Source organism: Hemiscyllium ocellatum, chromosome 37, assembly GCF_020745735.1.
Source record: "Hemiscyllium ocellatum isolate sHemOce1 chromosome 37, sHemOce1.pat.X.cur, whole genome shotgun sequence".
NCBI classification, from domain to species: Eukaryota; Metazoa; Chordata; class Chondrichthyes; order Orectolobiformes; family Hemiscylliidae; genus Hemiscyllium; species Hemiscyllium ocellatum.
In genome coordinates this window covers 23,055,858-23,083,014 of record NC_083437.1, presented here as the reverse complement: position 1 = coordinate 23,083,014, position 27,157 = coordinate 23,055,858, and the positions used below count along the sequence as shown (strand labels likewise).

Sequence of the window (27,157 nt, the reverse complement as noted above, 5' to 3'; positions counted from 1 at the left end):
TCTTGAGAAGGTGAGTCTTTGTCAGGAATTTGCCAAGTGGATAACAGAATCTGCCATGTAAGGAGGACAGAATGGTCAGATAATGACCTATTCTCAATTTTCAACAATTAATTATCATAACAATCCAAGTAAAATCTGTAAGTAAGGAACACAAAATGTAATTCACGACTATTGAAAAATAGAGGGAATGTTGCTGGCTGGCTCTCAATATTCCAGGAACACAGAGGATTAACTATCCCATATCCTTCCTTTCTGCACTTGGGAAATAGTAAGAGATGGCCATTCAGCCCCGCGAGCCTCTTCTGGTATGTCTCCCTGCCTGCAGCAATTATTTTAAAAATGCCATAAGATAACCATTTACCTGCAAAATTCATGACTTCAAATTTAATGTGTGTATATCACTGACCACCCACATAATGCGGTGAATTCATAGGCCACAGAAGTAATTCTCCTCACTGTGATATCTGCTGTGTAAGGTGTGTATGGTTGGAAATTGGGAGTAAGACAGTGACTCCACCAACAACTGGTCCATGGTTTCAAACCAATGGTCACCATCTTATACTCTTACACATTGGAACATCCTCGAACAGGTGATATTCTTATATTAATAAATAGTGGACTGTGCAAGTTTTGGCTGTCTAGAATGCACTGAAAAGGAAAATCTTAAGAAGACAATTTGCATTTTGTACAAGATATTTGGTGTAGCAAAATGGAAAAACGTGCTTCACAGTCCATTGAGAAATAAATTTGACACTAAACCACACAAGGAGATATTAAGACAGATGAGCAAAAGGGGTTGTTGTAACAAATGGTTTCAAGGAGGACAGAGAGATGGGAATGTGAATGAGAATTTTAAAATTGAAGTATTGCTGGAGAGCTAAGTCAGTAAGCACAGAGGGAAAGGATGGATATGGCTTAGCACAAGTAAAGATATAGATAGCAGAATTTGGATGAACTCACATTTATGAAAGATGGAAGGCAAAGATCAGCCAGGAAAACATGGTACTATTCAAGCCTGGAGGTTACAAGGGCACAGATGTATATTAAATATATTTATTTTAAAAATCACTATTTTACCTTTCTTCCAATATATGGCTGATGTGTTCTGTGTGCAGTTCAAACACTTCTCATACTGGTGCCTTAGCTAAATAACAATGTCCTTCATGCTTTAACTTTGAAAATTTCAGCAGAATGTTTTGACTGATATGGGGGACAGTAAATTTCAATTTTATTTTCACAGAATATTCACAATTCTCACTTTCAGCATGGATTACTCAACAATGACCAAGATTTTGGTTTTCTTTTACTTTCAGCTAGCCTAGGGCAGTGCAATTGAGTGGAGTGCCTTGCCCTCTTCTCCCCCAAAAATAAGTTTATCAAATTTTGCAGTGCCCAACTAATTCTGCACATGTTGGGATGAAACCAAGATCACTTTGGGTCGGCATATTTTAGATTAATTCTGCATAACATATTTAGACCCTGTAATAAGGTAAAAGGGAAAAAAATAGTTGAACCCAAACTAAAAATTGATTGTATTTACACCAAGAGCCAGAGAAACCTACTTTAATGTATGAGCACCAAATAAGAAATACATTTACTCACGAGGCAGTATAAAAGTTTAAAAGAGTGCTGTAAATTGAGGAATAGACTAGCAATGGTTTGGATTTCAATTAAAGCATATTGAAATAAAAGAGATTGGGATTGAATTAGGACAAAAATGGATTATGATTGGAACAGGCTGCGGTAATAGAATGGATTTGGGCTGAAGGAGACGAGATGAAGGACTGGGGCAAGTTAAAGTTGTTTTCTGGGGATGGTTTTAACTCCATCAGAGACTGAGGTTGAGAGTGGGGTTAAAGGTCTTGGCTGGAGTAGGTTCCAGAATAGACTGGTAGACAGTTAAAGTGGTTTGTTGAAGTTAGTCCCGGCGCTGTGGAAACCAGGGCGGAATGCCGCGGTTTCGCTGCTGCCGGCTTTTTTAGGAGGAAGCTTCAGGCTGTGAGGGCTGTCTTTCTCTGTGAGTGAGCCGGCAGCTTCAGGCCCGTGGGACCCGCCTCCCCAGCCCCGGCCGCTGGTCACTTCCGGCGGGCGGCGCCGGCACGCAAGCCCGAGGCTTCACACTTGGCTCTAGGCCCTGCTTGAAAAGAATAAAACCGGTAGCGGGTAGGTTTTGTTGCGTCAAAGGATATCACAATGTAGCAGGACTGAGCTCAGTCTGTCCGACTTCACTCTATAACATCATGTAATACAGTTGCTCAGCTGACCTTCAGCGCTCAATAAATATCTTCTATTTTCTCCTTTTCTCTCTTTCTTTTGCTGTTTCAGAACTTTGGGGATTCCTCCTTCAACTCGAGGGCAAGACCAGAGTGAGGGCTTGGCTCTGGTTTCTTGCTCTCCACCCAGCTCTTGCATCTTCTCCTCCAGTTGGCTCTGTCACTATGGTGACACTCTGCCCTATGCCTCTCTGATGATCCTGGTTCACCCTCTGCAGCTTCCATGTGGTCCTAGCTGGCCTGTGAGCCATGTCCAAGAAGCAAGCGGTCAAAACCAGAACTAATAAGAAACTGGATTTGGAGCGGAAAAGGGACGAGAAGGCTGTGAGACGAGCCCTGGCTAAGGAGAGGAAGAACAGATCCCAGGACGGGTCAGAGGATGAAGAGTTTTTGAGCTTTGCCAACCAACTACTGACCATGGGACTCAAACTCAGGGAAGTTCCTGGTGATGGGTAAGAAAACATGTTCTAACAGTCACTGCCTAATGATTCTGGAGCATATCACAGTTTTGATAATATTTTAAGCCAAAAGCTGTCAGTGACTGATGCCATACAATGTTTTGGTTCTAAGTCAATAGTGAAATAAATTGAATTTCCACTTTCACATTGAGGGAGGGGGAGGAGTTAAACTTTTTTTTGTAAGGCATCTGCTGGGCAGCACTGTGTGTTGAGCTGGAACTCTGCTTTTTCCCAAAAACTGTATTGCCACACTGACTGAGAGTAAATTGATCACCAGTTTAGCTGTGTGTGAAAACCAAGATTATTTGGCAGTGAGGGATTGGCAGCTTTGAGTTTAAAAAACCTGTTGCTGAGGATGCCAATCGCAAATTTCATCACATTTAACTTTAACACACTCAACTTGAATTGAAAATTCTTTGCTTCAAGCGTGAAGTTGGTGTGTATGCGCAAGCAATTGTTACAAATTTTATGTAGAATATAGACTGAGCGATCTTTCAGCCAGATACTTCCTACCTTGGAGACTTCTCACAAGCTGAAGTTATGGCCTTTACATTCTGACAAAGGATTACTGATACGAAGTGAAGTCTGGTTTTCTTGCTATGTTTTCTGCCAGACATGCTGAGTTTCTCCAGCATTTTGTTTTTGTTTCATGGTTTCTATTCCTAATTTTAGTAAAATGTGTTTAAAAATGTTGTCTGGGATGGAGATTCAAGATGGTGGCAGTCTGAAAAGTCTGCTGTGTTGGGCTGTGTGCCATACCACAGGCAAGGTGGGCTCCTACTCCTCCCCCCAACCCCTCACCCACATCAGTCACCCCTGAGAAAAATTGTCAGTATAAAGCAGGCAGAACACCTAGAACCTTTTAAATTTGGATTTGGAGGTTTTGGAGTTGAGATGAAGACAAATAAAGGAGATAGGGGAGTGCAACAGGCAGGGCATTCCCGTACTGTGTCAGGCATACCTGCAGCCGCTGCTTTGAATCCTGTGGTGGTGCCTTTGAGCTCAGTGGAACAGCAGCACCTGCTCACAGAGTTTGCAAAACTCCATGATAAAATCGAAACAGTGCTGGAACCGATTACTGTTATGCTGACAAAACATGAGCAGGAGATTCAGGCACTGGATCAACGCATGGAAGTGGTCAAGCAAAGGATCGCGGCGTCGGACTCTGTGATGGAGTACTCCGAGGCACGGATCCAAACCTTGGAAGGCCAGGTTCGGGCCTTACTGGAACAGGTTGACGACCTCACAGCTCGAGGTCGGAGAAAAAACTTGTGTAGTGGGTCTTCCAGGACATGAGGAAGGCGAGAACCTAGCTGAATTCCTTGAGAGGTGTCTCCCGGAGATGTTGGGGTTGGAGATGTAGTTGGGGCGGATAAGTGTGGAATGGGCCCACCGACTCATGATGGGCAGGTCTGGGTTGGTTCAGCGCCCCCAACCTGCACCTAGTGCGACTCCAGCACTATAAAGAGAAGCAGTTAATAATAGAACCATCCAGAAGACTGGGAAGAGATCCACATGCTCTGGTATATAAAGGTTCGAAAATAATGTTTTTCAGGACCTTTCTTAAGAAGAGGAAGCCTTTTGATGTTAAAAAATTGAGAGACTTGAATATTCAATATTCTGTGAGGTACCCAGCAATACTATGCCTTAATTATGGAGGATCTATCCATAATTTCGAAAAAGCTAAACAATTTTTGAACTCTGAAATAATTGACTTGGGCCGAAGGGGGAAAGAGGAATAGATGTTTGCAGACAATGGCAGAATACTTTCTCATTGTTTCTTTGTTCTAAATTTGGTTTGTTTAATATTGTATCTGTTTGGTAATTAACTGTTATTTTACTGTTCTCTTTTTTTTTTCTGGGTGAGGGGTGGTTACTGCTTTGGTATAAAGGTGTATGGGGTTGAGATGTGGAGGTTGGGGGTAGGGGTGTCCATTGTTAACTTTCATGAGTGTAAATAACATGTTTTTTTTTCCCTATTGCCTGGGTTTGGGCACGGCCTTAACTGGAAGGTGCCAAGATGGCTGTAAGGTTGGGAGTGAATGCCCCCTATGGGTGTGGGGGGAGATCTCTTGTGATTAGTGGTTTATATGTTTATTTGTTTAAATTAAGAGGAGTGGTTAGTTGTTTAGTTTTAGTAGCATTTGTAGGAATTGTTTTTAGATTTTGTAAAGTCGTGTTTTTTCCACTTGCTGCGCATTGAATGGGCTTCTTCCTCTCGGGGGAACCACAGCTATAGTATGCGGTCATGGTTAGTGACCTATTCAGGTGATGCACCTGGAGTATAAAGTGGTGTCCTTCCCCCATTAAAAGGAAGAAGGTGCTCTCAAACCTTAAGCAAAGGGTTGACCTCGATCTTCAGGAGACACATTTAGTGGATAGGGAACATCTGAAGTTAGATTCGGGGAGGGGTATGATAGGATATTCTTCTCCTCCTTCAACCTGAAAAGCAGAGGGGTGGCCATACTGGTATGAAGGAACCTTCCATTTCAGATGATTGATCAAATCAAGGATGTGCATGGTTGGTTCATCATTCTCATGGCTCTAGTACAAAGAGAAGAATGTGGCATCCTGAACGTTTACTGTCCCCTGGTGCATCCTGTCAAATTTTTAGTTGACGCAGTTTCTAAATTAATGGCTCTTGGTGTGTGCTGCACGACTGTAGGCGGAGACTTTAATCATATCATGCATCCTGGGGTAGACAGGATGTCAAGGGGTCTGTTGGGTACACCTCAGCAGTCTCGACAGTTAGTGGACTTGTGTGAGGAGTTGGGGCTAGTGGGTATGTGGAGGCGTCTCCACCTGAATGGGAGGGATTTTACCTTTTACTGCACCTGCATAAACGCAGAGCAGGCATCCCTTTTAAATGCACCTTTGATGATACAGGAGGCGCAAGAACTGGTAAGGCAGCTCCAAGGTGGCAAGGCACCCGGTCCAGGTGGGTTCCCAAGTGAGTTTTACAAGAAGTTTATACACGTTAGCTGAACTACTTCTGGAGATGTATAGTCATTCGTATAGCTGGGACTGCTTTCTGCCCTCTCTTAGGGAGGCTCAGATCTCCCTTATTTTAAAGAAAGGGAAAGACCCCGAGGACTGCGCATTGTACAGACCTATCTCATTGTTTAATGATAAAACTTTGAAGTCTACAAAGATGCTGTCTCTGAGGATGGAAAAGGTGCTGCCTGCTATTATATAAAAAAAAGACGGGTTTTGTCAGGGGTCTGCAGCTCTTCCAAGAATGTCAGGAGGATATTGAATATAGTGCAAGTATGTCAGCAAAGATTGATTCCGGGCTTGGTGATTTCCCTGGATGCAGAAAAGGCGTTTGATTGAGTGGAGTGGGCATATCTCTTTGGTGTTCTAAATCGCTTTGAACTTGGGGGGCGGGGGGGGTGCCTTCGCTAGGTGGGTGGCAGTGTTTTTTGCAGTCCCCAATGTGGTGGTCATCATGAATGGTGTTGTGGTTCTGTTCGCCGAGCTGGAAGTTTTTGCTGCAAACGTTTCGTTCCCTGGCTAGGGAACATCATCAGTGCTATTGGAGCCTCCTGTGAAGCGCTGCTTTGATGTTTCTTCCGGTATTTATAGTGGTTTGTACTTGCCGCTTCCGGGTGTCAGTTTCAGCTGTAGTAGTTTGTATGTAGGGTCCAGGTCGATGTGTCTGTTGATGGATCTTCTTGCCGTTTCCGGGTGTCAGTTTCAGCTGTAGTGGTTTGTATATGGGGTCCAGGTCTATGTGTCTGTTAATGGAGTTTGTGGATGAATGCCATGCCTCTAGGAATTCCCTGGCTGTTCTCTGTCTGGCTTGTCCTATGATGGTAGTGTTTTCCCAGTCAAATTCATGTTCCTGGTTGTCTGAGTGTATGGCTACTAGGGATAGCTGACAGAGAACAGCCAGGGAATTCCTAGAGGCATGGCATTCATCCACAAATTCCATCAACAGACACATCGACCTGGACACAATATACAAACCACTACAGCTGAAACTGACACCCGGAAGCGGCAAGAACAAACCACTATAAATACCGGAAGAAACATCAAAGCAGCGCTTCACAGGAGGCTCCAATAGCACTGATGATGTTCCCTAGCCAGGGAACGAAACGTTTGCAGCAAAAACTTCCAGCTCGGCGAACAGAACCACAACAACGGACACCCGAGCTACAAATCTTCAACCAGACTTTAAATCATAAATGGTGTCAAATCGAATAATTTTAATGTGGGGAGAGGCAACTGACAGGAATGTCCTCTCTTGCCGCCACTGTTCACCTTGGTAATTGAGCCTTTGGTGGATGCCATCCAGAACGACCCTGAAATAGTGGCACCAAATGTGGGAATTGGGGAACACAACATTACTCTTTATGCAGATGATGTCCTTCTATTTCTGGCTAACCCAGAAAAGTCCATACCTAGGTTATTATAAAAAGTTTTAATTATTCGGCAGTTTTTCGAGATACAGGATAAATTTTACAAAGTCAGAAATCATGGCTGTCGGAGGATTAGTGGAAGTACCAGAGCTGGACAGTGGAACACAGTTTCCTCTTCAGTGGTCACAAAGTTTTTCTTTACCTGGGAATTTTTATTACCCCTACCTTCCGTCAGCTGTACGGAGCTAACTTCGTGCAATTGTTTGAGAGGATAAAGCAGGATTTGCAGTGGTGGTGCGGGGGTTTACCAAAATCATGGCTAGATTGCATAGCCCTGATTTAAAATGAGTGTTCTTCCTCGGCTATTATATCCAATGAGGATCTTCCATTGCTGTTACCCAGGCAGGTGCTGCGGAGGCTTACTGGCTGTCTTGGATCTTTTAGGAGGTACCTATGGCGCCAAATAATCAAATTTACCAAGCTGCAACTTCCGCAGGATATGAGGATGGTGAATCTCTCAGATCTGAAGAGATACGAAATAGGCGCCCTGCTGTCATATGTGGGTGACTGGGTGCGTAAGGACCTGAGGCCAACATGGCTTGGTGTTGAGGTCTCGCAGGCAAGGTGTTCCTTCATCAATTTATTGCTTATGGATAAGATGAGATCTGTAGCTGAGCATTGTGAAACTCCAATTATCTTCAATACGGTGAAATAAATGCAGATAATGCGGCAGAATGAGGGCAATTTGCTTAAGACCTCGCCATTCACCCCATTAGTGGAACCCCCAGGATTTTGGCTGCGGCCAATGAACTCTGGCTTCAAAGCATGAGAGGGTAAGGGAATCTTCTGTTTGAGAGATTTATTCAAGGGAGAGAGATCTTTCAACCAACTTAGTCAAAAATACGGAATTCCTAATAATAGGGGCCTTTTCCGATACTTCCAGGTTAGGGATTATATATAGAAGAAGACCACACTCTTGGCACAGTCCTACAAGTTGGACAATGAAGAGTACTCTGATGTGGGGAAGCACTTTTGGTTAGTACCACATACCATCTGCAGAGGGGGAGCGCCTTGGGGGATATGGAGAGGGTCTGGAATCAGGAGCTAGGGGAAAAAATTTCTTCGGAAACATGGGAAAATGTAAAGAAAATTTCGATATGCAATAAAGATCCTTCACAGGGCCTATATGGTACCGGGGAGATTAGCAAAGTTTAAGAAAGGATCTTCTCCAGCAAATGTAAAATTAGGACAGGTGCCCTTACACGTTGGTTTTGGGCCAGCTACAAGATTCGTGGATACTCGGGTGTCATACTGGAGAAGATCCTGGGAATTGAAGTTAAGACGTATCCGGTATCCTTTCTTTTAGGACTGCACGGGAAGAGGTTATTTAACATTCTTACACATTGTGCAAGGAAACACATCCTAGTGAACTGGATATCAGTAAAAACCCCAGGCCTTATGGAGTGGCACAGACTTGTGATGGAGTACATCCCCCAAGATTATCTGACAAGTATGGTACAATATGGAATGGAACAATTTTATAAAACATGGTGGCCCTTTCTAAATTATATAGACACAGGACTTATTGGTGATACTGATTAGGGCCTTTATGTAGCCGTGAGGGCTGTGTATGGTGGTCTGAAGACCCCAGGGTAGGAGGCCTAGTTAATAACTGTTGCCCCCTTGGATGGGAGCTTCGGTGGAGGTGTGGCAAATGGAGTAATGTAATGTAATTTAGCTTAATTCAGTTGTAAATAAAATAGAATTAAATTAATTCAAGTTTATTTTAACTTAAGTAAATGAGACGATTGTATCCTGTAGAGTGATAGATACGTTATTAACATTACTGTAGTATAGTAGTGTGACATCATTTCTATTTTTCTGTATTTTTATCATTTTTTTTCCCTTTTTCAAAAGAATAAAATTTTTTCAATAAATATATATTTATTATAAAACAAGGAAAGAATGCCATGCCTCTAAAAAAGATGTTGTCTGGGTTATGAAATATTGAATGCACTGTTAGTTGGATGGTCAGATTTCTATTACACATTTTAGCGACTTTTAGGATTTCCATTTCATGTTTTACTTTTCCTGAGCCAATAAATTGAACTGTGAATTATCAATTGAAAACTTTGCGTGCTCAGATTGAATTTGTCTGCCTTTCATTTTAGCTGACTAGTTAATCTGTTAAGTAGTAGAGAGAAGAACATGAAATTGCAACGAGCAGCTTTGACTTCTGATTGCTCAGTGCGTTTGTGTGAAATGCCTTGAATTTAAAGTAAGTATTTAGATGCTTCTGTTGAAATAGAACATTGAGAATTTCCCACAAGATCACATGGTCAGGGAGGGTCCCAGAGGACTGAAAAATCACTAATGTAACACCCCTGTTTATAAAGGGAGTAAGGCAAAAGATGGAAAAGTACAGACCGATTAGCCTACATGGTCATGGTTACAATCCTGGAATTCATTGTGAAGAATGAGATTTCTGAATACTTAGAAGTGTATGGTAAAATAAGGCAAAGTCAGCATGGTTTCATCAAGGGGAAGGTTATGCCTGACAAATCTGCAAGAATTCTTTTGAGGAAGTAACAAGCGGGTTAGACCAAGGAGATCCAATGGATATTATCTACCTGGACTTCAAGAAGGTTTTTGACAAGGTGCTAGCATGGTTAGAAGCCTGCCTATCTGGCAGAAAGCAGAGAGTGGGATAAAAGGTTCTTCTCAGGATGGCAGCTGGTGACAAGTGGTGTTCTGCAAAGCTCTGTGTTGGGACCACAACTTTCCACTGTATACGTCAACAATCTAGATGAAGGAACTGAGGGCATTCTGGCTAAGTTTGCAGACAATGCAAAGATAGGTAAAGGGATAGGTAACACTGAGGTGGGAAGCTGCAGAAGGATTTGGACAGGTTAGAAGAGCGGATAAAGAAGTGGCAGGTAGAGTACAATATGGGAAAGTGTGAGGTCACACAGCTTGGGAGGAAGAAAAGAGGCATGGACTATTTTTTAAATGGAGAGAAAATTCAGAATTCTAAAGTGCAAAGAGGCTTGGAAGTTTTAGTCCACGATTCTCTGCAGGTCGAATCAGTAGTTAGGAAGGCGAATGCAATGATGGCATTTATTTTGAGAGGACTTGAATATTAAAGCAGGGATCTACTTCTGAGGCTCTATATAAGGCTCTGGTCAGACCACATTTGGAATATTGTGTGCAGTTTTGGGCCCCATACCTCAGGAAGGATGTATTGGCCCTGGACTGTGTTCAGAAGAGGTTCACGAGGGTGGTCCCAGGAATGAAAAGCTTAATACGTAAAGAATATTTGAGGACTCTGGGATTATACTCAATGGAATTTAGAAGGGTGGGGAGTGGGGTTCTCACTGAAACTTAGAATACTGAATGGCCTGGATAGAGTGGATGTTGGGAAGATTATTTCCATTTCTATTTCCTGAGGGCACAGCCTTAGAGCAAAAGGAAGACCTTTTAGAATGGAGATAAGGAGAAACTTCTTCAGCCAGAGTGGTGAATCTATTGAATTCATTACCGCAGAAGGCCGTGGAGGCCAGGTCATTGAGTAAGTTTAGGTTTGAGATACATAACTCTTGATCCCCTTGACAATCAAGAACCTATGGGGAGAAAGCAGAAGAATGGGGTTGAGAAACTTATCAGCCATGATTGAGTCTGCTCCACCATTCAATGGGGTGAATGGCCTAATTTCTGCCCCCATGTCTTATGGTCTTGTATGTTTGGTGACATCCTGCTGGCGATCAATAAAATGGCGGCTGTGATTCTTTGAATGCAGAGTCTAATAGGGTAGAAAGTGAGGACAAGATAAACTCTGTCATTGTTCTGGGAAACAGGGGAAAGGGTGAGGGTGGAAGTGTGGGAAATGAGACTGACGTGGCTGAGGACCCTGTCAGCCATTGGTCATGGGAGGAGTCACCAGTTGAGGAGAAAGGTGGTCATGTCTGACGTAACCCAGTGGAAGGTGGCATAAGCACAATGGATGTGACAGAGATGGAGAAACTGGAAGAAATGAATAAAATCCCTTCTAGAATGTTTGATGAGAGGAAGTGTCGTCAAAGTAACTGTGGGAATTGGTGAGCTTGTAATGATGGTGGTGACAGCCTGTAAACTGAAGAAAGGGAAGAGTCAGATAGACCAGATGAAGATGAACAAAGAATACAAATTGGAAGCAAAACTGACAAATGTTTCCAATTCCATTGAGACCAGGAAGGAGTACCAATGACGAAAATGATGTATCAGGGTAAGAGGTGTGGGTGGAGTTCTGAGTAAGAGTAAATCCGCAAATGTTCCACAGAGCCCACAAAGAGACTGGCATAGCTGGACCATTAGCCACACCCTTGTCTTGGAGAAAGTGAGAGGAAATAAAGGAGAAGTTGTTTGAAGTGAAAATGAACTCTGTCAACCAAAAGACAGTGGAGATGGAGGGATTGTCAGGTGTTCTTCCAAGGAAAAGGCAGAGAGCCTTCAGACCATCCTGATGGTGGATGGACATGGGGCGGGATTGCACATCCATGGTGAAGAGGGTGTAGCTAGGATCAGAAAGCTGGAAATTGTACAACAATGTTAAAGCATCAGAAGAATCATGAATGTAAGTGTGGAGATCGTCCTCAGCGCTGTCACCCTGGGCAGGTACCGGGGCGGGTTGTCCTAGAGGTGGCCAGAAAATATGAAAGGTGGTTAGGGAAGTCAGAAGGTGGCTAGGCTGTCCTGACCGCTGTCGTCTTGGAATGGGGGGTGTTGAGGAAGCAGGACGTGCTGTCCTACAGGTGGTCGGAAGGTGTGTCAGGGTGAAAGGGGCATTGGATGGACCGAGAGCCGGAGGGGCAGGCAGCCTTAGTTGTCGGAAGGTGGGAGGGTTGGGGGGTTTGCTGGGTTGCTGGGGTCTCCTATTGTATGTACTGTTTTATGTAATTGGAATGTCTTGCTTGTACAAATGTCATTGTTGCTGTTTTGTAATGATTTGGAACTGGGATTTGTGGTTTGTCCTCATTTACCTGAAAACTGGTTGAACGGTAGAGTTTGGGGCCTGTCTTTGCCATTACCCCCTCTTCCTTGTAAAATTGCTATTTCTCTGTATAAAGCAGTTAATGTTAATTGTTTTGTAAACTGTGTATTGTTTAATAAAATTTAAAAAAGGGACATTTCCTGTTCACTCTGAGAGCTGGATCAGTGTCAGGGACTCTCCATCTGTGTCAGGGCACTGACTCCAACCTGACTGGCCATAGCCAGTGTACACTGCTGTTAGTTTCTGGTTTTTTAGGGGGATACCTGATTCCTGAACTGGCTGATCAGGAATGCCAGTTTTTTAACTGGCATTCCTTTTTTTTTTACTGAGGACTGATTTCTGAACAAGCTGATTTACACAGTCAATATGTTACAGGTGCAATTCAGTTTCCATTAGAGAACCGTTGTTTCACTGGGTGGTTACTCCTTTATTTCTCTTTTTTTACTTTGTCCTTTTCTCAATGTAGAATTCGTAGCACGGCTTAGCCCTTACGTTCTGTTTTTTTTTGTTTGCATGTATTTTCACTTTTTTTGGTGTTTGGACTGAGTCCCTATGAGGACATGCACTTTTCTAGTTGAATTGTTCCTGTGTGGGTAGGCCTGGCTCTTTGTGAGAGACTAGGCCTCTGTAAAGACTGAACACCTGTGTATGTGCTGGGAGATGAGCATTTGCTGCCTGTTGGAGTGAATCATCTGTGAGTTAACTGCACCTTTTAGAATTAACTGTATTCCTGTGAGTCGGCCTGGTTCTCTGTGGATAGACCAGGCTTCTATGAAGACTGAACATCTGTGTGTATGCTGTGGGTTATGCATTTGCTACCTTCAGGAGTGGACTGTTAATACCAGAGTAGATTCTACCTTTGGTTGTGGACTCTATCTCTGACAATGCACTCTGCACACTGGAGTGGACTCTATTCCTGGGAATGGATTCTGCCTTCTGAAGAGAATTGTTTATGGTAATGGACTCTGTACCAGAAGGGAGTCTGTTCATAATTGACTCTGACTTAGTGCAGGTGATAAACCCAACAGGCAACGTCTTGTGTGTCCCTGGGTCTGGCAGGCCTCACTGTAAGCTGGGAAGCTCATAGGTCATCCTGAAAGCTGTCACCCCCAGAGCTGGAGGGTGGGTAGGCCATCCTGTGAATCGGAAGGTGGGTAGGCCACCCTGATGCCAGTCACACTGAGAGCTGGAAGGTGTATAGGGTGTTCAGAGTGCAGTTGAGAGCCAGAACATGAGTAGGGGCAGGCTGAGATCCAGATGGCTTGTGGGCTGCCCTGTGCGCCGTCATCTCAGGAAGGGGAACGGGCTGTCCTATATATGACTGGACGGTGTGTCAGGGCAGTCCACAGGCCGAGTAGCATGTTGGGGTGGGTGAGAGTCAGGTGGTACATGGGGCAGACAGAGACCCGGAAGGCAGGTTTGCTGTCCTCAGCACTGTCACTCCGGGCAGACTGTCCTAGAGGTGGCCGGAAGGTGCGAAGGGCAGTTAGGGAAGCTGGAAGGTAGGTAGGTATCTTGATCGCTGTTGTCCTGGGGAGGGTGGGGAAGCAGGACATGCTGTCCTAAAGGTAGCTGGAAGGTGTGTCAGGGTGGACTGAGAGCCAAAAGGGGCATAGGGGTGGGCTGCCTTTAAATGGCCAAAAGGTAGAAAGGACAAGTGGCTTGTTGGGTTGCTTGGGTGGGGGGGGGGGGGGGGGGGGGGGGGGGGTCTGTTTTCTATCCACTGTTTCTTATTTAATTTGGACTGTCTTGCATGTATTTGTTGCATTTAATTTTGTGATGACTGAAAATGGGATTTGAAGCTTGTCCTCATTTCCCTGAAAACTGTTTGAATGGTGAGGTTTGGGGCCTGGCCTTGCTGCTCCTGGTCCTTGTAAATTGTTGTTTCTCTGTAAACAGCTGTTAATGTTAATTATTTGTAAACTGTACTGTTTAGTAATAAAAACAACAGAAAAAAAGAACAGGAGTGTCACACAACATGTTCACTCTGACAGCTGGATCAGTGTCAAGACCACTCCACATATAAATAAAGAGTGACACCAGCCTCTGTGGCATTATTTCAAAGACAATGTCTGGTTTATGCCATTTTGGTCTCCCTCCTTGGACAAAGGACATTCAGTGATTGGGTGTGGTGTAAATAATTGCTTCATGGTTGAGCTCCAAATGTGAAGCAGTACTGTACAAAGGAAGAGTGGTAACCCTAGGTCTTTCCTTTCTTGAATGTGACGACAGTGAAAGGTTTGGACAAGTTGACTCTCACGTAGGCTTTTTGCGGCAGATGGAATTCAAGCACAAATCTCATAAACAAATTGAGGACAAAAAAAAATGCAGGAGAAACTTTTTCTCAACAAAACAGTTCCTTTGACTCCTCTCGCTTTCTTCCAGTCAGAGGAGTGGCCATGGGGCCCCAATTATTCCTGTCTCTTTTTGAGCTGCATGGAACTTTCCTTGTTCCGATGCTAGTCTGACCCCATCCACAGGTCTTTCTCCAGTACTATCAATGATATCATTGGTGTTGCTTCCCTTTCTCTCTTGCCGGAATTTTTGGAGATTAAGCTGTCTACCAATATATGCTACAAAACCACCAAGTCCCACAGTTACCTCAACTGTACATCCTTGTACTCTGCTTCCTGTAAGGACACCTTTTTCATCTCTGTCACATCTGTTCTGATGATGCCATCTTCCACTGGGTAGCTTCAGAAATATTCACCTTTTTTTTCTCATTACTCGTAGTCAACAGGACCCTTAGCTGTGTACGACCCATCTCCTGCCCTCACACTTTCCCTTCTCTCCCACATCAGTGATAAGGTCCTTCTGGTTGTCACTTACCATGCCACCAGCCTTCACATCCAAAGGATTATGTCACCATTTCTATCACCTTTTACAGGATGGCATGACCAGACACCCATTTCCCTCCCCTGCCTTGTCAGCATGCTTCAGGGACCGCCCCCTCAAGGACACTCTGGTACAGTCCTCCTCCATTCCCAACACTTTCTCTCACTCCCACAGCACCTTCCCAGGCAATCGCAGAAGGTGTAACACCAACCTATTTACTTCCTCCCTCCTCACCGTCCAACACCCCAGGCCTTCCAGGTGAAGTGGTGATTCACCTACTTCATTCAATCTAGTCTATTATATTCACTGTTCACAATGTATTTTCTACAAAAGTGGGGAGATGAAACATCAGACTGGATGACTGCTTTGCAGGATACCTACACTATGTCTGTAAAAATCACCCAAAGTTTTCAGTTATCTGTGATTTCAACACACCACTGCATTCACAGCCAACATTTCTGTCACAGGCCTCCAGCAAGTCTTTAATGCAGACTTGAGAAACAACAACACATTTTCTCCTTGGAGAACTCAGCAGCCTCTAAGGCTCCCATCAAGTTAATTACCTTTAAGAGCCTGATTCCTATCCCCTTTTCCACCTTGTCCACAATTCTGCTTCAATATAAATACAAATGTTTCCTAGTGACCTCTGAAGAGTCATGGAACTGAAAATGTTAATTCTGCTTTCTTTCCACAGATGCTGACTGACCTGCTGGGTTTCTCCAGAAATTCCTATTTTTGCTTAAGGTAGTATGTGGAACAGATTATCAATACAAGTCGTGAAGAGAAAAGTTTTAATGAGCTTCAAGAAGAGAGACTGTGTGTTTTTGTCAGAAAGAAAGTTCTGTTATTTAAAATGAACAAAGAGAATATTGTGGATTATTGGTCTATGTGGGCCAAAGGTCATTTCCAACAGAAACTATTCTATCACTTGTTTATGTAGCTGTAGAAATGTGACAATGAACTGTGCTGTGTGCCATGGAATATTGTGCCCATCCCTTTTGCTCCAGTTAGATTGTATCCTGAGTTACTTTTGATAGTGAAACTTTGACCTTGTTTGTCAGTGGCTTAATCCATGACTGCCTAATGATTGAAATCCATCAGTAACTTGGAGGGTCTGTAATTGCACTTGTGAAGCTACCATCCTACAACACCTCTTGACCCTGAAGTTGCTGATTTTTACTTTGAATTTGCCACTCTAAATTAGAAGCAATGAATTGTCTACTTTTTTTTTGATAAGGAATTGTCTCTTTCGTGCTCTTGGAGATCAGCTTGAAGGTCATTCTCGAAACCACCTAAAGCACCGGAGGGAAACAGTGGACTTCATGATAAAACATCGTCAAGATTTTGAACCGTTTGTTGAGGATGACGTCCCTTTTGATCGATATGGTGAGTCTTAATGTGATTGTCTCATTAACTCAAAGTATGAGCAAAGAAAGAGAGAAATGATCGCAGGAGATTAACGTTGGCCACAGATGTAGTTTGGATGTGTGTGGCACATGCAATGTTATTAACATTACTCTGGTTGGTACTCATTATTTGCCTGAGGGTCCCTAATAGCTTCCTTCATCTGAGGTTATCAGCAAACTTGGCCAGTTAGCCTTACATCTGTCATAGAGAAATTGCAAGAATCCATTATTAAAGAGGCTATAGCGGACCAACATTTATAATGGAATCAGGAAACATCAATTGTGTTTACCTGTTGGTCATTTGAGGAAGTAACAAGCAAGGTGGAAAAGGGGGACCTGCAGATCCAGTGCATTTGGATTTCAAAATGGCATTTGAAGATAGGAACAGATGGTGTAGGCGGATAATCTGTTGGCATTAGTTAAGGTTTGGCTAGTTAATATGGCGCACAGACTAGGAATAAATGGGTCTTTTTCAGGTTGGCAAACTGTGACTGATGGAATGCTGCAGAAGTTAGTGGAGAGGTATCAACGATTTGCAGTCTATATCAAAGACATGGAAGAAGGGTTCAAATGTATGGTAGCTAAATTCATTGATGATTATAAGATAGATAGAAGTGTAAATTGTCAGGAAGAATTGAAGGGTCTGCTATGATAATGGGTAGTTTAAGTGAGTGGACAAACATTTGGCAAATGGTATAATGTGGGAAATGTAAGTTCATCCCCTTTAGCAACATACTATTTAAACAGAGAGAAATGTACAGAACTCGGAGGTACAGAGTGACCTGGGTGTTCTGATAACATGAATCACAAAAAGGTTAGTATGCAGATACAGCAAGTGATTAGGGAGGAAAATGGAATTTGTTGGATGTCGCAAGAGGATTGGGATATTCGTGCAACTAAACAAAGCATTGGTGAGACCACAACTGCTGTACTATGTACAGTTTTAGTCTCCTTTATTTGAAAACAAGTTAAACTCCCATTGCAAGTATTTCAGGATCTTATGAAAAAGGTTTGAACAATTTGGGCCTGTACCCATTGGAGTTTAGAACAATGAGAAATTATCTTATTAAAGCATGTAAGATCCTGAGGGGACATGAAGGGCTGAATACTGGACAGATGTTTCCTCATATTCTGGAGAATATAATTAGGGAACACAGTCTAAAAATAAGAATTCTCCCTTTTTAAGATAGAAGTGAGGAGATTGCTTTCTTTCAGAATTAATTGTGGAATTTTGTTCTATAGAAAGCAGCAGAATCTGGGCTGTTGAATTTAAGTCAGTCTTGAATAAACAGACTTTTGATTTAAACCAAAGCTTTCTCTGCCCTCAGATGGTGAACATGACTAAGGAAAGCAGGACGGAATTCTTCTGATGTTCTAGATAAACCATTCTTTTCATATAAAAGGAAATTACCTGTTTGTTTTACTACATCATTGGTATTTATGTACAAATTGACTGCTGTATTTCTTTATAACAGTGAGAACTTTTCAAAAGTATTTTATTGACCATAAAGCACTTAGGAATAACCTGATGCTGTGTAATTCTGAAAACTGCATTATGTTTGCTGGGGTGTCCAGCTATTTCTGGTAGCATCTTCTGCATGCAGTTGTGCTTTAATAAGATAATAATTAATGCAGCAAATGCTACCTCTTAACGCTGGATAATCTTTCACCTATAGTCAACAGCAACTTGTATTTATATAGTGCCTTTTAAAAAGATGTCCAAAGGTGGTGATAGGCAGATAAACCAGCAATCAGAGTTACATGCCAGGGAATCAGGAGTAATTGCAGGTCAATGAGGACTGATGTGACTGGGAACTGTGAGGACTCGTGAAATAAACTGGTTCCTATACCTACAAATCTCTAAACTGAATTGTGTTGAGACCACAGTATTACTCCTCCAATTGACTTCAAATGGGGATAACGTTTTCTATATATTATTACAATATTGTTTTGATATCTAATTTTCAGTTGCGAATCTGGAAAAGCCAGGCACGTTTGTCGGCAACGATGTAATTGTCGCCTTCGCAAGGAACAACCAAGTGAATATTGTGATTCATCAGCTTAATGCCCCACTTTGGCAGGTAACCTACAATGCTGTGTAACAAATCACACTGAAATGCCAAGCTAATACAGTGTTTGGAGGATGTTGCATTGGAATATCTAACTCCTCAACACCTTTGCTGGAAGTGATTTGCACAGAATCTTTTCACATCATATTCTCTACTTAGCTTCCACTCTTCAATATTCTGCAGCATATTCTGTTAAAGACTTCAAATAAACATACATTATTATACTGGAATTCTGATGCAAAGTTTTAGATTTATACAAGAGTTTGATGTTTCCAGCCAGCAATGTTTCTGAAAGCTCATTATTACAAAATATGATATTACCAGTTAACAGAACTTTTGTGTCAGATGTTTATTGTCATGTCCATGTTGGTCTCAAGCACTTCAGGTCAGGAGAACACAAGTTAGAATGGGGCATCACTTACTTAGCCATTGGATATATTTTCATTTGACATAGGACAAGGGATAATAAAGTATTTTATCTGTTTAACCAGTAGAAGTTGGCATTGATTAGCTCAGCTGGCTGGATGACTGATTTGTGATACAGTGACGCCAACAGCTCAGATTCAATTCCCACACTGGCTGAGATTGCCTTGAAGGTCCTGCCTTCTCGACTTTCTCTCTTCTTGCTCCTTGCCTGATCACTTCATGGGTTAGACTCACTGCCTGCTTTGTCTCTGTTGTGAGAACAGCCCTATGGTCTTTTATTTAAGACATAATGACCTCTGGGACTGTGGTAACTACTTATGAGAACAAATAATGCTCACAAGCTGCCATAAATGATATAGGATTAACTTCAGAAACTGGGCCCCTGATTTGTTTCAGATAACATGGTGTAACTTGTGGGGAAGTTCAATCAATTCATTAAAATCTGAAATTGAAAGCTAGTCTCGGTAATCATGATAATTCTCTTTAAAACCCATCATTTCACTGATGTCCTTTTTAGGATGGGAAATCTGCTGTCCTTACCTATACTGGCCCACATTTCACTCCAGGCCCATAACAATGTGATTACTCTGATCTGCTCTCTGAAATGGCCTCACAAGTCACCTGTTCAAGAGGGCAATTAAGATTGGGCAACAGATTCTGGTCTTGCCAGTGATAACCATGTCCCATGAAAGAATTCTATGAGACATTCAACGAGAGATACTGGACTGCTTTTACGTGAGATCCCTGTGCAGCTCGAGTTTGAAGTCTGCACTGTACATTTTCAGGTTCTGCAATATTTATATGCAGTAAATACTCAGGGCTCTATCAGTATAAGTTAAATGTGGCCTGTCTGTGTGCATGCGCGTGTCCAGTGACTGTGCTGTAGGTAACTCTGTCTTTAGTTCACCTGCAGTGTCTATTGAATCTGGTTGAGGGAAAAAGTTTCCTCTGTTTATGATTCCATTGTACAAAACAAATCATCTGAAGGACATGCATAATGTAATGAAAACATTGTCCTGTTATATCAAATGTCTCCTTTATGATGATCATACAAATAACACACTCTACTAAGTAATTATTATTAGAATAGGTTTTTTTTAAAAATTCTGCAGGTTTTTGGAACCCGAAAGAGCAATCCTGTAGAGTTGCATATTGCCTACAGATATGGGGAGCACTATGACAGCGTACGCATGCTCAATGATAATTCAGAAGCACCTGCAAACCTAAAGACAGAGGTTAGTAGGTGAATGTGTTTATGGTCCTTAACCTTTTGGTATACTTCCCCTTTTCAGGTGTCATCTTTCTTCATGGGAATCATAGCACCAAGTAGTTAAATTCATTGGAAGTGTCTGCAATCTGCATTTGAATTCTTAAACAGGAGGAAGGGATTGAATTGGATGTCAATAAGCTGCTTAGAAAACATATTGGTATGAGCTTGCTGGTAAACTAACTTGCAAACTCTTGCTGACATGAAAGTTTAATTCTTCTAATGTTGATTGCTCAGGTTGCCTGAATATAATGACAATTCAGGACAACTAAAGACAAAGCATTGATCTGATTTTAACTTCAGTAGACTACAACCACCAGATACGTTGGTCCGCTGTGAGTTGCAAGGCTAATTTAAAGTTCTCAAGAAATCTTGAGGCAATGTTCTGGAGAGTTGCTTCTTATCTCAGTGTTTTCTGGGTATTTTTTTTGTTCCTGGTATTAATGCAGCACTGAATGTATTGTGAAAAGATCGGTATATCACTAGATCCATAGGAATTCATGTTTAATTACGACTCTCATAGATGCTTGTTAAAGATGATCCAAAGAAGAAAGATCGAAACAAAATGAGCCATTACCAGATGGAAGATATACGGGATTTTGAAAGTGAGGTGACCAAGATTGATTTGGATGATGCAATTCAGAAAGTACGCAATGCAACGGGGTGCATGGTAAGTAACTGATTGGCCAGCCTAGTTTCAGCTAGCCTTGGCTAAACTTGCAGCAAAGCAGATAAAGTTGAGGTCCAACTACTGGGACCAGACTCTCAAACTTTACATTCTAATTTGAGATGTGGACATCATTAGCAGACCAAGATTGATTGTATATTGAGAAGATGCTTTTTTTTAGATTAGATTACTTACAGTGTGGAAACAGGCCCTTCGGGCCAACAAGTCCACACCAACCCGCCGAAGCGGAACCCACCCATACCCCTACATTTATCTCTTATCTAACAATAAGGGCAATTTAGCATGGCCAATTCACCTGACCCACACATCTTTGGACTATGGGAACCAAAGCACCCGGAGGAAACCCATGCAGACACGGGGAGAACGTGCAAACTCCACACAGTCAGTCGCCTGAGATGGGAATTGAACCTGGGTCTCTGGCATTGTGAGGCAGCAGTGCTGACCACGGTGCCACCGTGCCGCCCCGTGCTGGTGAGCTACCTTGTTGTCCTGATACAGTTCATGTGCTCTAGGTACATTCACAGTGCTGTTAGAAAGTGAGATCCAAAATTTTGATGCAGCTATAGTGAATTGACAATCTCAAGTAAAATCTATTTTAATTAATTGTAAAGATGTATCTGTCTACTCAAACAATTTTCATTTCTATCAGATTTCTATAAAACTGTAATGGTGCAGTACTCTGTAAATTAAAATTTGATTTTGAGATGTTTTATTTGAAAATTTCAAGCTCACTATATGTCCATACTTTGTGTGTGGCTTCCATCCCTACTCTCAAGTCTTTACTTTCTGTGAGCCTTTCCTGTGAAATTTATGATGCAGGATTTACATATTTAATTTTAGTTGTTTATAAGAAAATTGCATTTGTGGTTTATTAGCACTGTGCCTAATCTGGTACAGTTGTCCTCACTTAGAAGATTTTAAGTGAAACATTAATTCCCATAGGAATCCATGTTATACTGAAATTTGGTTCCTCAGCATTTAAGTTGAAATTCAGAACCACCTCAGCCATAAGTGGCCAAATTCATACATTGATTTTTTTTAAGAAGTACATTTAAAAACAAAAATATAACATGTACAGGACCCAGGGTAGCTGCTGCCCAGAGTAGGCAGCATCCCTGGGTAATTTGGGGCTAGCTGGATGGGGCCTCCCTGCATGGGCTTCGGGAGCAGAGAGACCAAGGGAGAGACTGCAAGTCAGACGCTGAGAACGATCTTCAGGAGTGGCAAAATGACATGATCCAGGTAATGTACTGCAATAAACAATATTAAAACCGATCTCTCACAACTCAGATTGTCCTGATAATATTAAAGTGAGATTACACTAAAAGGATTATTGTTAAACGTGGACTCCCTGCACCTAGTTCTGCAATGAACCACGGTAACCTAGACTGCTTGATCCAATGTGGTACTCAGTTGTACTGACCAGGAGTCTGTTGGTCAAGTCAGCAGCACTAAAGTTGCTACAGTTGACTATGCTATTTGATTCGGAAGTGGGGGAAAACCTTGCAGGATTGGTACTCCTGGTCACCCATCAGAAACATATATATATATGTCTTTTTTGAGGACAAGATGGATTTTGGTTAGGATAGCAGCTGCAATCAAATATCCAATGTCTTTTGGCCTCACGAATAGCCAGGGGATTGAGTGTGAGAGGGTATGCAGTGCCCTTGGAGCCCGAATATCAATAACAGCCAGTTCTCACACAAGATGACCCCAGAAAAATTGCGAAAGTGAAGAAGAGATTTTATTGTACAGTTACTGTTCTCCTCATTTTCCTGTAGGATACTGATATGATTATACAGAATCTGGAGGCTGAAAACTACAACATAGGGTCTGTAATATTCACCATTTTGCAGACCAATGAACTGAAGAATAGCAGTGAGTTCCACACCTAAACGTTTACATTTATTCTGCGTACATGTTGTAAGTTCACTTCAGTTAGAGATTTTGAGTTATAATGATTTTCTGACTGACACCCATTTTTATTATTGCTCTATCTAAGATTTTCCTTTTTGATGCTCTGGATTCGATGCTGGTTTTCTATTGTAAATGTCTTACTTGTCGAGAATCCTGAAAGTAGCATTTGCTACAGAAGTGTAGGCTTCCATTTATAGCATTAAAGATATTTCTAAATTGTACTTGGGTGTGCACTTCGGTTTATACAGGTTTCCAGATGGTTCTAGTTTATATTTCTTTAAATAGTCCCAGCAAGTAGCCGAGCTCCAGCAAAATAAAAGATTACACCTTTATTACAGAAGAGATTTGGCAAGTTCAAATTTGACAGCTTCTCTGTTGGTCGAAGAAGAAAACCTATTGTCTGCTGGAATAAAATTAGATTTATCTGAAAAATTTTTAAAAATATAATATAGGTACAGAATATCTCATGTCTTTTATGTGATGCAGTTGAGATTTAGTCATTCTGTATTCACTGGAACATAACTGCTGTCTGTTGAATAACCCAGTTTCTGACCTACGTGTGTTTCATAATTCAATTTTGTTTTATTTTTGATTTTAGATAGTGATGAAGATTCCAACAAAACTGGTTCTAATTGCAGCCCTCCGCACATGTCACCCCTCTGGATGGAGAATGGAACTGGTAACAGGATTTTTGGAAATCACACTGTCAATACTGAAGAGTTTGAAAACAATAAGCGGCCCAATGACGTAGAAGAAAACAAAAGAACCAGAAATAAGGTGTGTAGGATTTATGTTAGATGAAGTGATTGTGACAAACTAAAAGAGAGATCTGCAAAGTATCCTGTGTCTACAATATATGCACCTGAATCACCTTTTGTGATTCTATAACTTGTGCCTTCGAGATTCTCAGTGACCTAGAACTCCTCCGTTTTATAATGCAGAGTGGATTCCACTGCACTATAGAGGTGATGACATACGGGTAACGTTGTCCATTCCTGAGTCTCTCAATTCATTGCTTGCAACATCATTTCTGGCTAGCATTCAAAGAATCCTAGAACCCCTACAGTGTGGAAGCAGCCCACTGAGTCCACACTGACCACTCTATGTCCACTTCGAAGAGCATCCCACCTAGCCCCAGCCCCTACACTACCCTCTGCATTTCCTATGGCTAATCCATCTGACCTCCATATCCCTGAACACGAAGGGCAATTTAGCATGGCCAATCCATGGCCACATTTGAATTTGAAACATTTATTTCTGAATTAATTTTAATGAAACAATGGCAGATAACCACATCAACTATTTTTGGAGACAGTAATTACCTCCCAACATCATCATCAAATTTAGTGCTGCTATCAACAGGTCCACAGTAAGTAACTGGAAATAATGTGACTTTATATATTTTGGCTTTGCTCCTCCTGAAAATATTGATTCCTTACTGAAGTTCAGTTCCCCAGCAAAGGGTGTTCTTTTCCCTCACCCAAGTATTTTGCTCAAGGGGCTAACATTCTCAAGTTATTCTCAACAATGAACATTGGCAGTTGGTTTGACTGCAAGGGGCATTCCCAGTCGTGTCCTCTTTCAACTTCTAAACACTTACAACCTAGTGACTACACTAGAAGTGTAGTTAACAAAAAGTAACACGTGCCCTCTGCATTCCTGAACAAAGGAAAAGCAAATATGGCATATAAGCTGTTGCCCCAGTTGAGATCAGTTTATTCAGCAAAGTTGAAGGAGCAACATGGGATTTTTCTGGGTTCTGGTACAGGAGAGCCTTGGGGCTACCAAGAAGCTGCTAAAAGTGCAACGTCAACATCATCATCAACTATTCTCTGAAGAAACACTTAAGGAAGTATTTTACTTAATATAAAGATCATTCTTGAAATTTCCATTACAGAAAGCAGTGAAATATTTATTAAGGATATTGGTTATTAAAGTGGATAGTATTTATCAATGCAGCACCCTGATTCTGCTAATCCATTTGCATTTTAAAATTATAGGTAACGAATAAGCAGCGAAAAGAACAGCAAAGGTTGGAAAAGAAGAAACGACAGGAGGAACGACACCGACAGAAGGTCCTAGAGAGCAGGAGCAATAATATGGAAGACAATGGGACCAATAGAGACTTTCAGGCACCGGTTACCCTAGTGAAAACATTTACAACTTTAAATATTTGATTTGTGGACAGCAACTGGCAATCATCTGACATTGAATGGTTACATAAGTCTCCGGAGTAGGAGATAACATGGGGAAATGGAGAGGTTTTCTGATGCTGCTCTCGATTAAGAAAGTATTTGATTTCACATCTTTTGAAGAACTTGTTTTCTTTGCAAACATGAACATGGGCAAAGGGGAAGAAATGGCCTAAAGGTGGAAGCAGTGGATTACTTGCATTTTACAAATGCAGTAAATCTTCATAAAGTAACAAGTCAAAATTTAAATAAGCATTGCAAAATGTATATGTGGATGAATTAGCAGTAAATGGATTTACAGACAAGAAAGCTCTTTAATAACTGCAAACATGGGTTACAGACTGGCTGTAATATATTTTAAGTTATCATACTCTTTACACCTTCTTTAATGATTAATACTAGAGATGAAATATGAGTCCCTTTCTTTAGAAGCTATATTATATACTGGCTTTGGCATATTGAACATTTCTAAAAACATCATTGGTATCGTGTTCTGGAAACAGTGTGTTCCAATGGGCATCAGGTGGGGTAGGGCCATAAACATTCATCGAAGTGAAGCTGTTCCTTTTTTTAATCCTTACCAGGACTTTACTCTTTCAGTAAAGAGTGCGAATATGCTGCTAACCACCAAAAATGAAGGTTCCTTTCCACACAGAACGTGCTAAGAACTTTATCTGAGTAGGCTGAATGGCTGTTAATCTAATATAAGACAAGTGGAAGAATTGCAACTTTTTATGAACACCAGATATTCCTGTATCTTATTCATTAAAGCTTTGTCAGAGATATTTTTAGAGGTGACTTAAGTTAATTAAATTCCTGAATTTATTTGTTGACTATCTATCTCGTGAGATTTTTCCTTGTTTGAAAGTAGGGAACCATTTGATTGTAGAAAGTGGTTGAGAATAGCCACTAAGTGTTCGGAACAGTAATTCTTATGGACAACAAAGTAAAACAGCTGGCCATCCTATAATTGCTTGTGATTCCTCTCTTTTTCCTCTGCATATAAAGTAACAAACATCTGTTCACCCCATTGAGAAACTAAGCCTGTTAAACAATTTCTAAAGAAGTTTTATTTCTGTCACAATGATTCAGAATGAGTACAACAACTTAAAAGTGGCAAGTTGTTGTTTTCTTCAAATGCAAGCCAGTATGGATTGGCAGTTGACTTATACCTCATTAGTGGCTTATTTAATCTCTTAATAGGTTAGAAATTGTTACTAAAAGCTATGCTTTACAAATTTTTCTTTTGGGAAGTAAAAACTGTCTAGTTGGGCATTTTGCTTCAACAGCCACAGCATCCCGATTTTACCAGTTTAGTAAATCTGGTTTGGTGGAGTTAATGATTGAAATAAGATTCTAGGAAATATTCTATTTTGAAAGACCATGCTATGGCCAACCAGTTGCTAACAATGGGTATGATATGTTTTTGCTGAAAATGTGTTGCTGGAAAAGCGCAGCAGGTCAGGCAGCATCCAAGGAACAGGAAATTCGACGTTTTGGGCATAAGCCCTTCATCAGAAATGAGGAAAGTGTGTCCAGCAGGCTAAGATAAAAGGTAGGGAGGAGGGACTTGGGGGAGGGGCGATGGAAGATGTGATAGGTGGAAGGAGGTCAAGGTGAGGGTGATAGGCCGGAGTGGGGTGGGGGCGGAGAGGTCAGGAAGAAGATTGCAGGTTAGGAAGGCGGTTTGAGTTCGAGGGATTCGACTGAGACAAGGTCGGGGGAGGGGAAATGAGGAAACTGGAGAAATCTGAGTTCATCCCTTGTGGTTGGAGGGTTCCCAGGCGGAAGATGAGGCGCTCTTCCTTCAACCGTCATGCTTTTGCCAATTCACTTACTGCTGTCTGTTTATTAATGTCCTCGGGGCAGTGAGAAAACTTTGTCGATGTGTGTCTCTATTCTTGTGCTACATGTCGGACTTTGATTGCCATGCAGGCAATTAGAGAAGGGAATCTTTGTTCATGGTCTTTCAAAGAAATTTAATGCCAGACATCCCAAATTTTAATTTTGCAGACAGGAAAAGATTGAGTCAAAGGAATCTGTTTATTACAAGTTTTCATTCTAGTTTTTACGGAAGTGTTTTTTTTTAAAAGATAAAATTCACTTCTCAAAAAGACACAAGGGAGTTAAGACATAATAAATTTGGGACCTATATGATGTTTGAGGTGTTAATTATTTGCTACACCTCCCTATCTGTTGGATGTAGTGTTGATTTAATACTAGAAATTATTATTAGGAG

The 27,157-nt window shown here is 41.6% G+C and overlaps 1 protein-coding gene across 2 annotated transcripts; it reads left to right on the top strand.

Moving 5' to 3' along the window:
* Positions 1–1,868: 1,868 nt before the first annotated feature.
* Positions 1,869–25,709, top strand: otud3 (OTU deubiquitinase 3). 2 transcript variants are annotated; one of them, XM_060852271.1, is made up of 9 exons: positions 1,870–2,163; positions 2,326–2,725; positions 16,191–16,339; positions 18,328–18,440; positions 19,967–20,089; positions 20,645–20,791; positions 22,591–22,687; positions 23,325–23,503; positions 24,727–25,709. In XM_060852271.1, the coding sequence occupies exons 2-9, from the start codon at positions 2,523–2,525 to the stop codon at positions 24,901–24,903; spliced, it is 1,188 nt and encodes a 395-aa protein (XP_060708254.1). In that variant the 5' UTR covers positions 1,870–2,163; positions 2,326–2,522; the 3' UTR covers positions 24,904–25,709. The 2 variants fall into 2 exon arrangements, with proteins under 2 accessions (XP_060708255.1, XP_060708254.1); XM_060852272.1 differs by lacking the exon at positions 19,967–20,089 and having other exon boundaries at positions 1,869–2,163.
* The last annotated feature ends 1,448 nt before the right edge of the window (positions 25,710–27,157 follow it).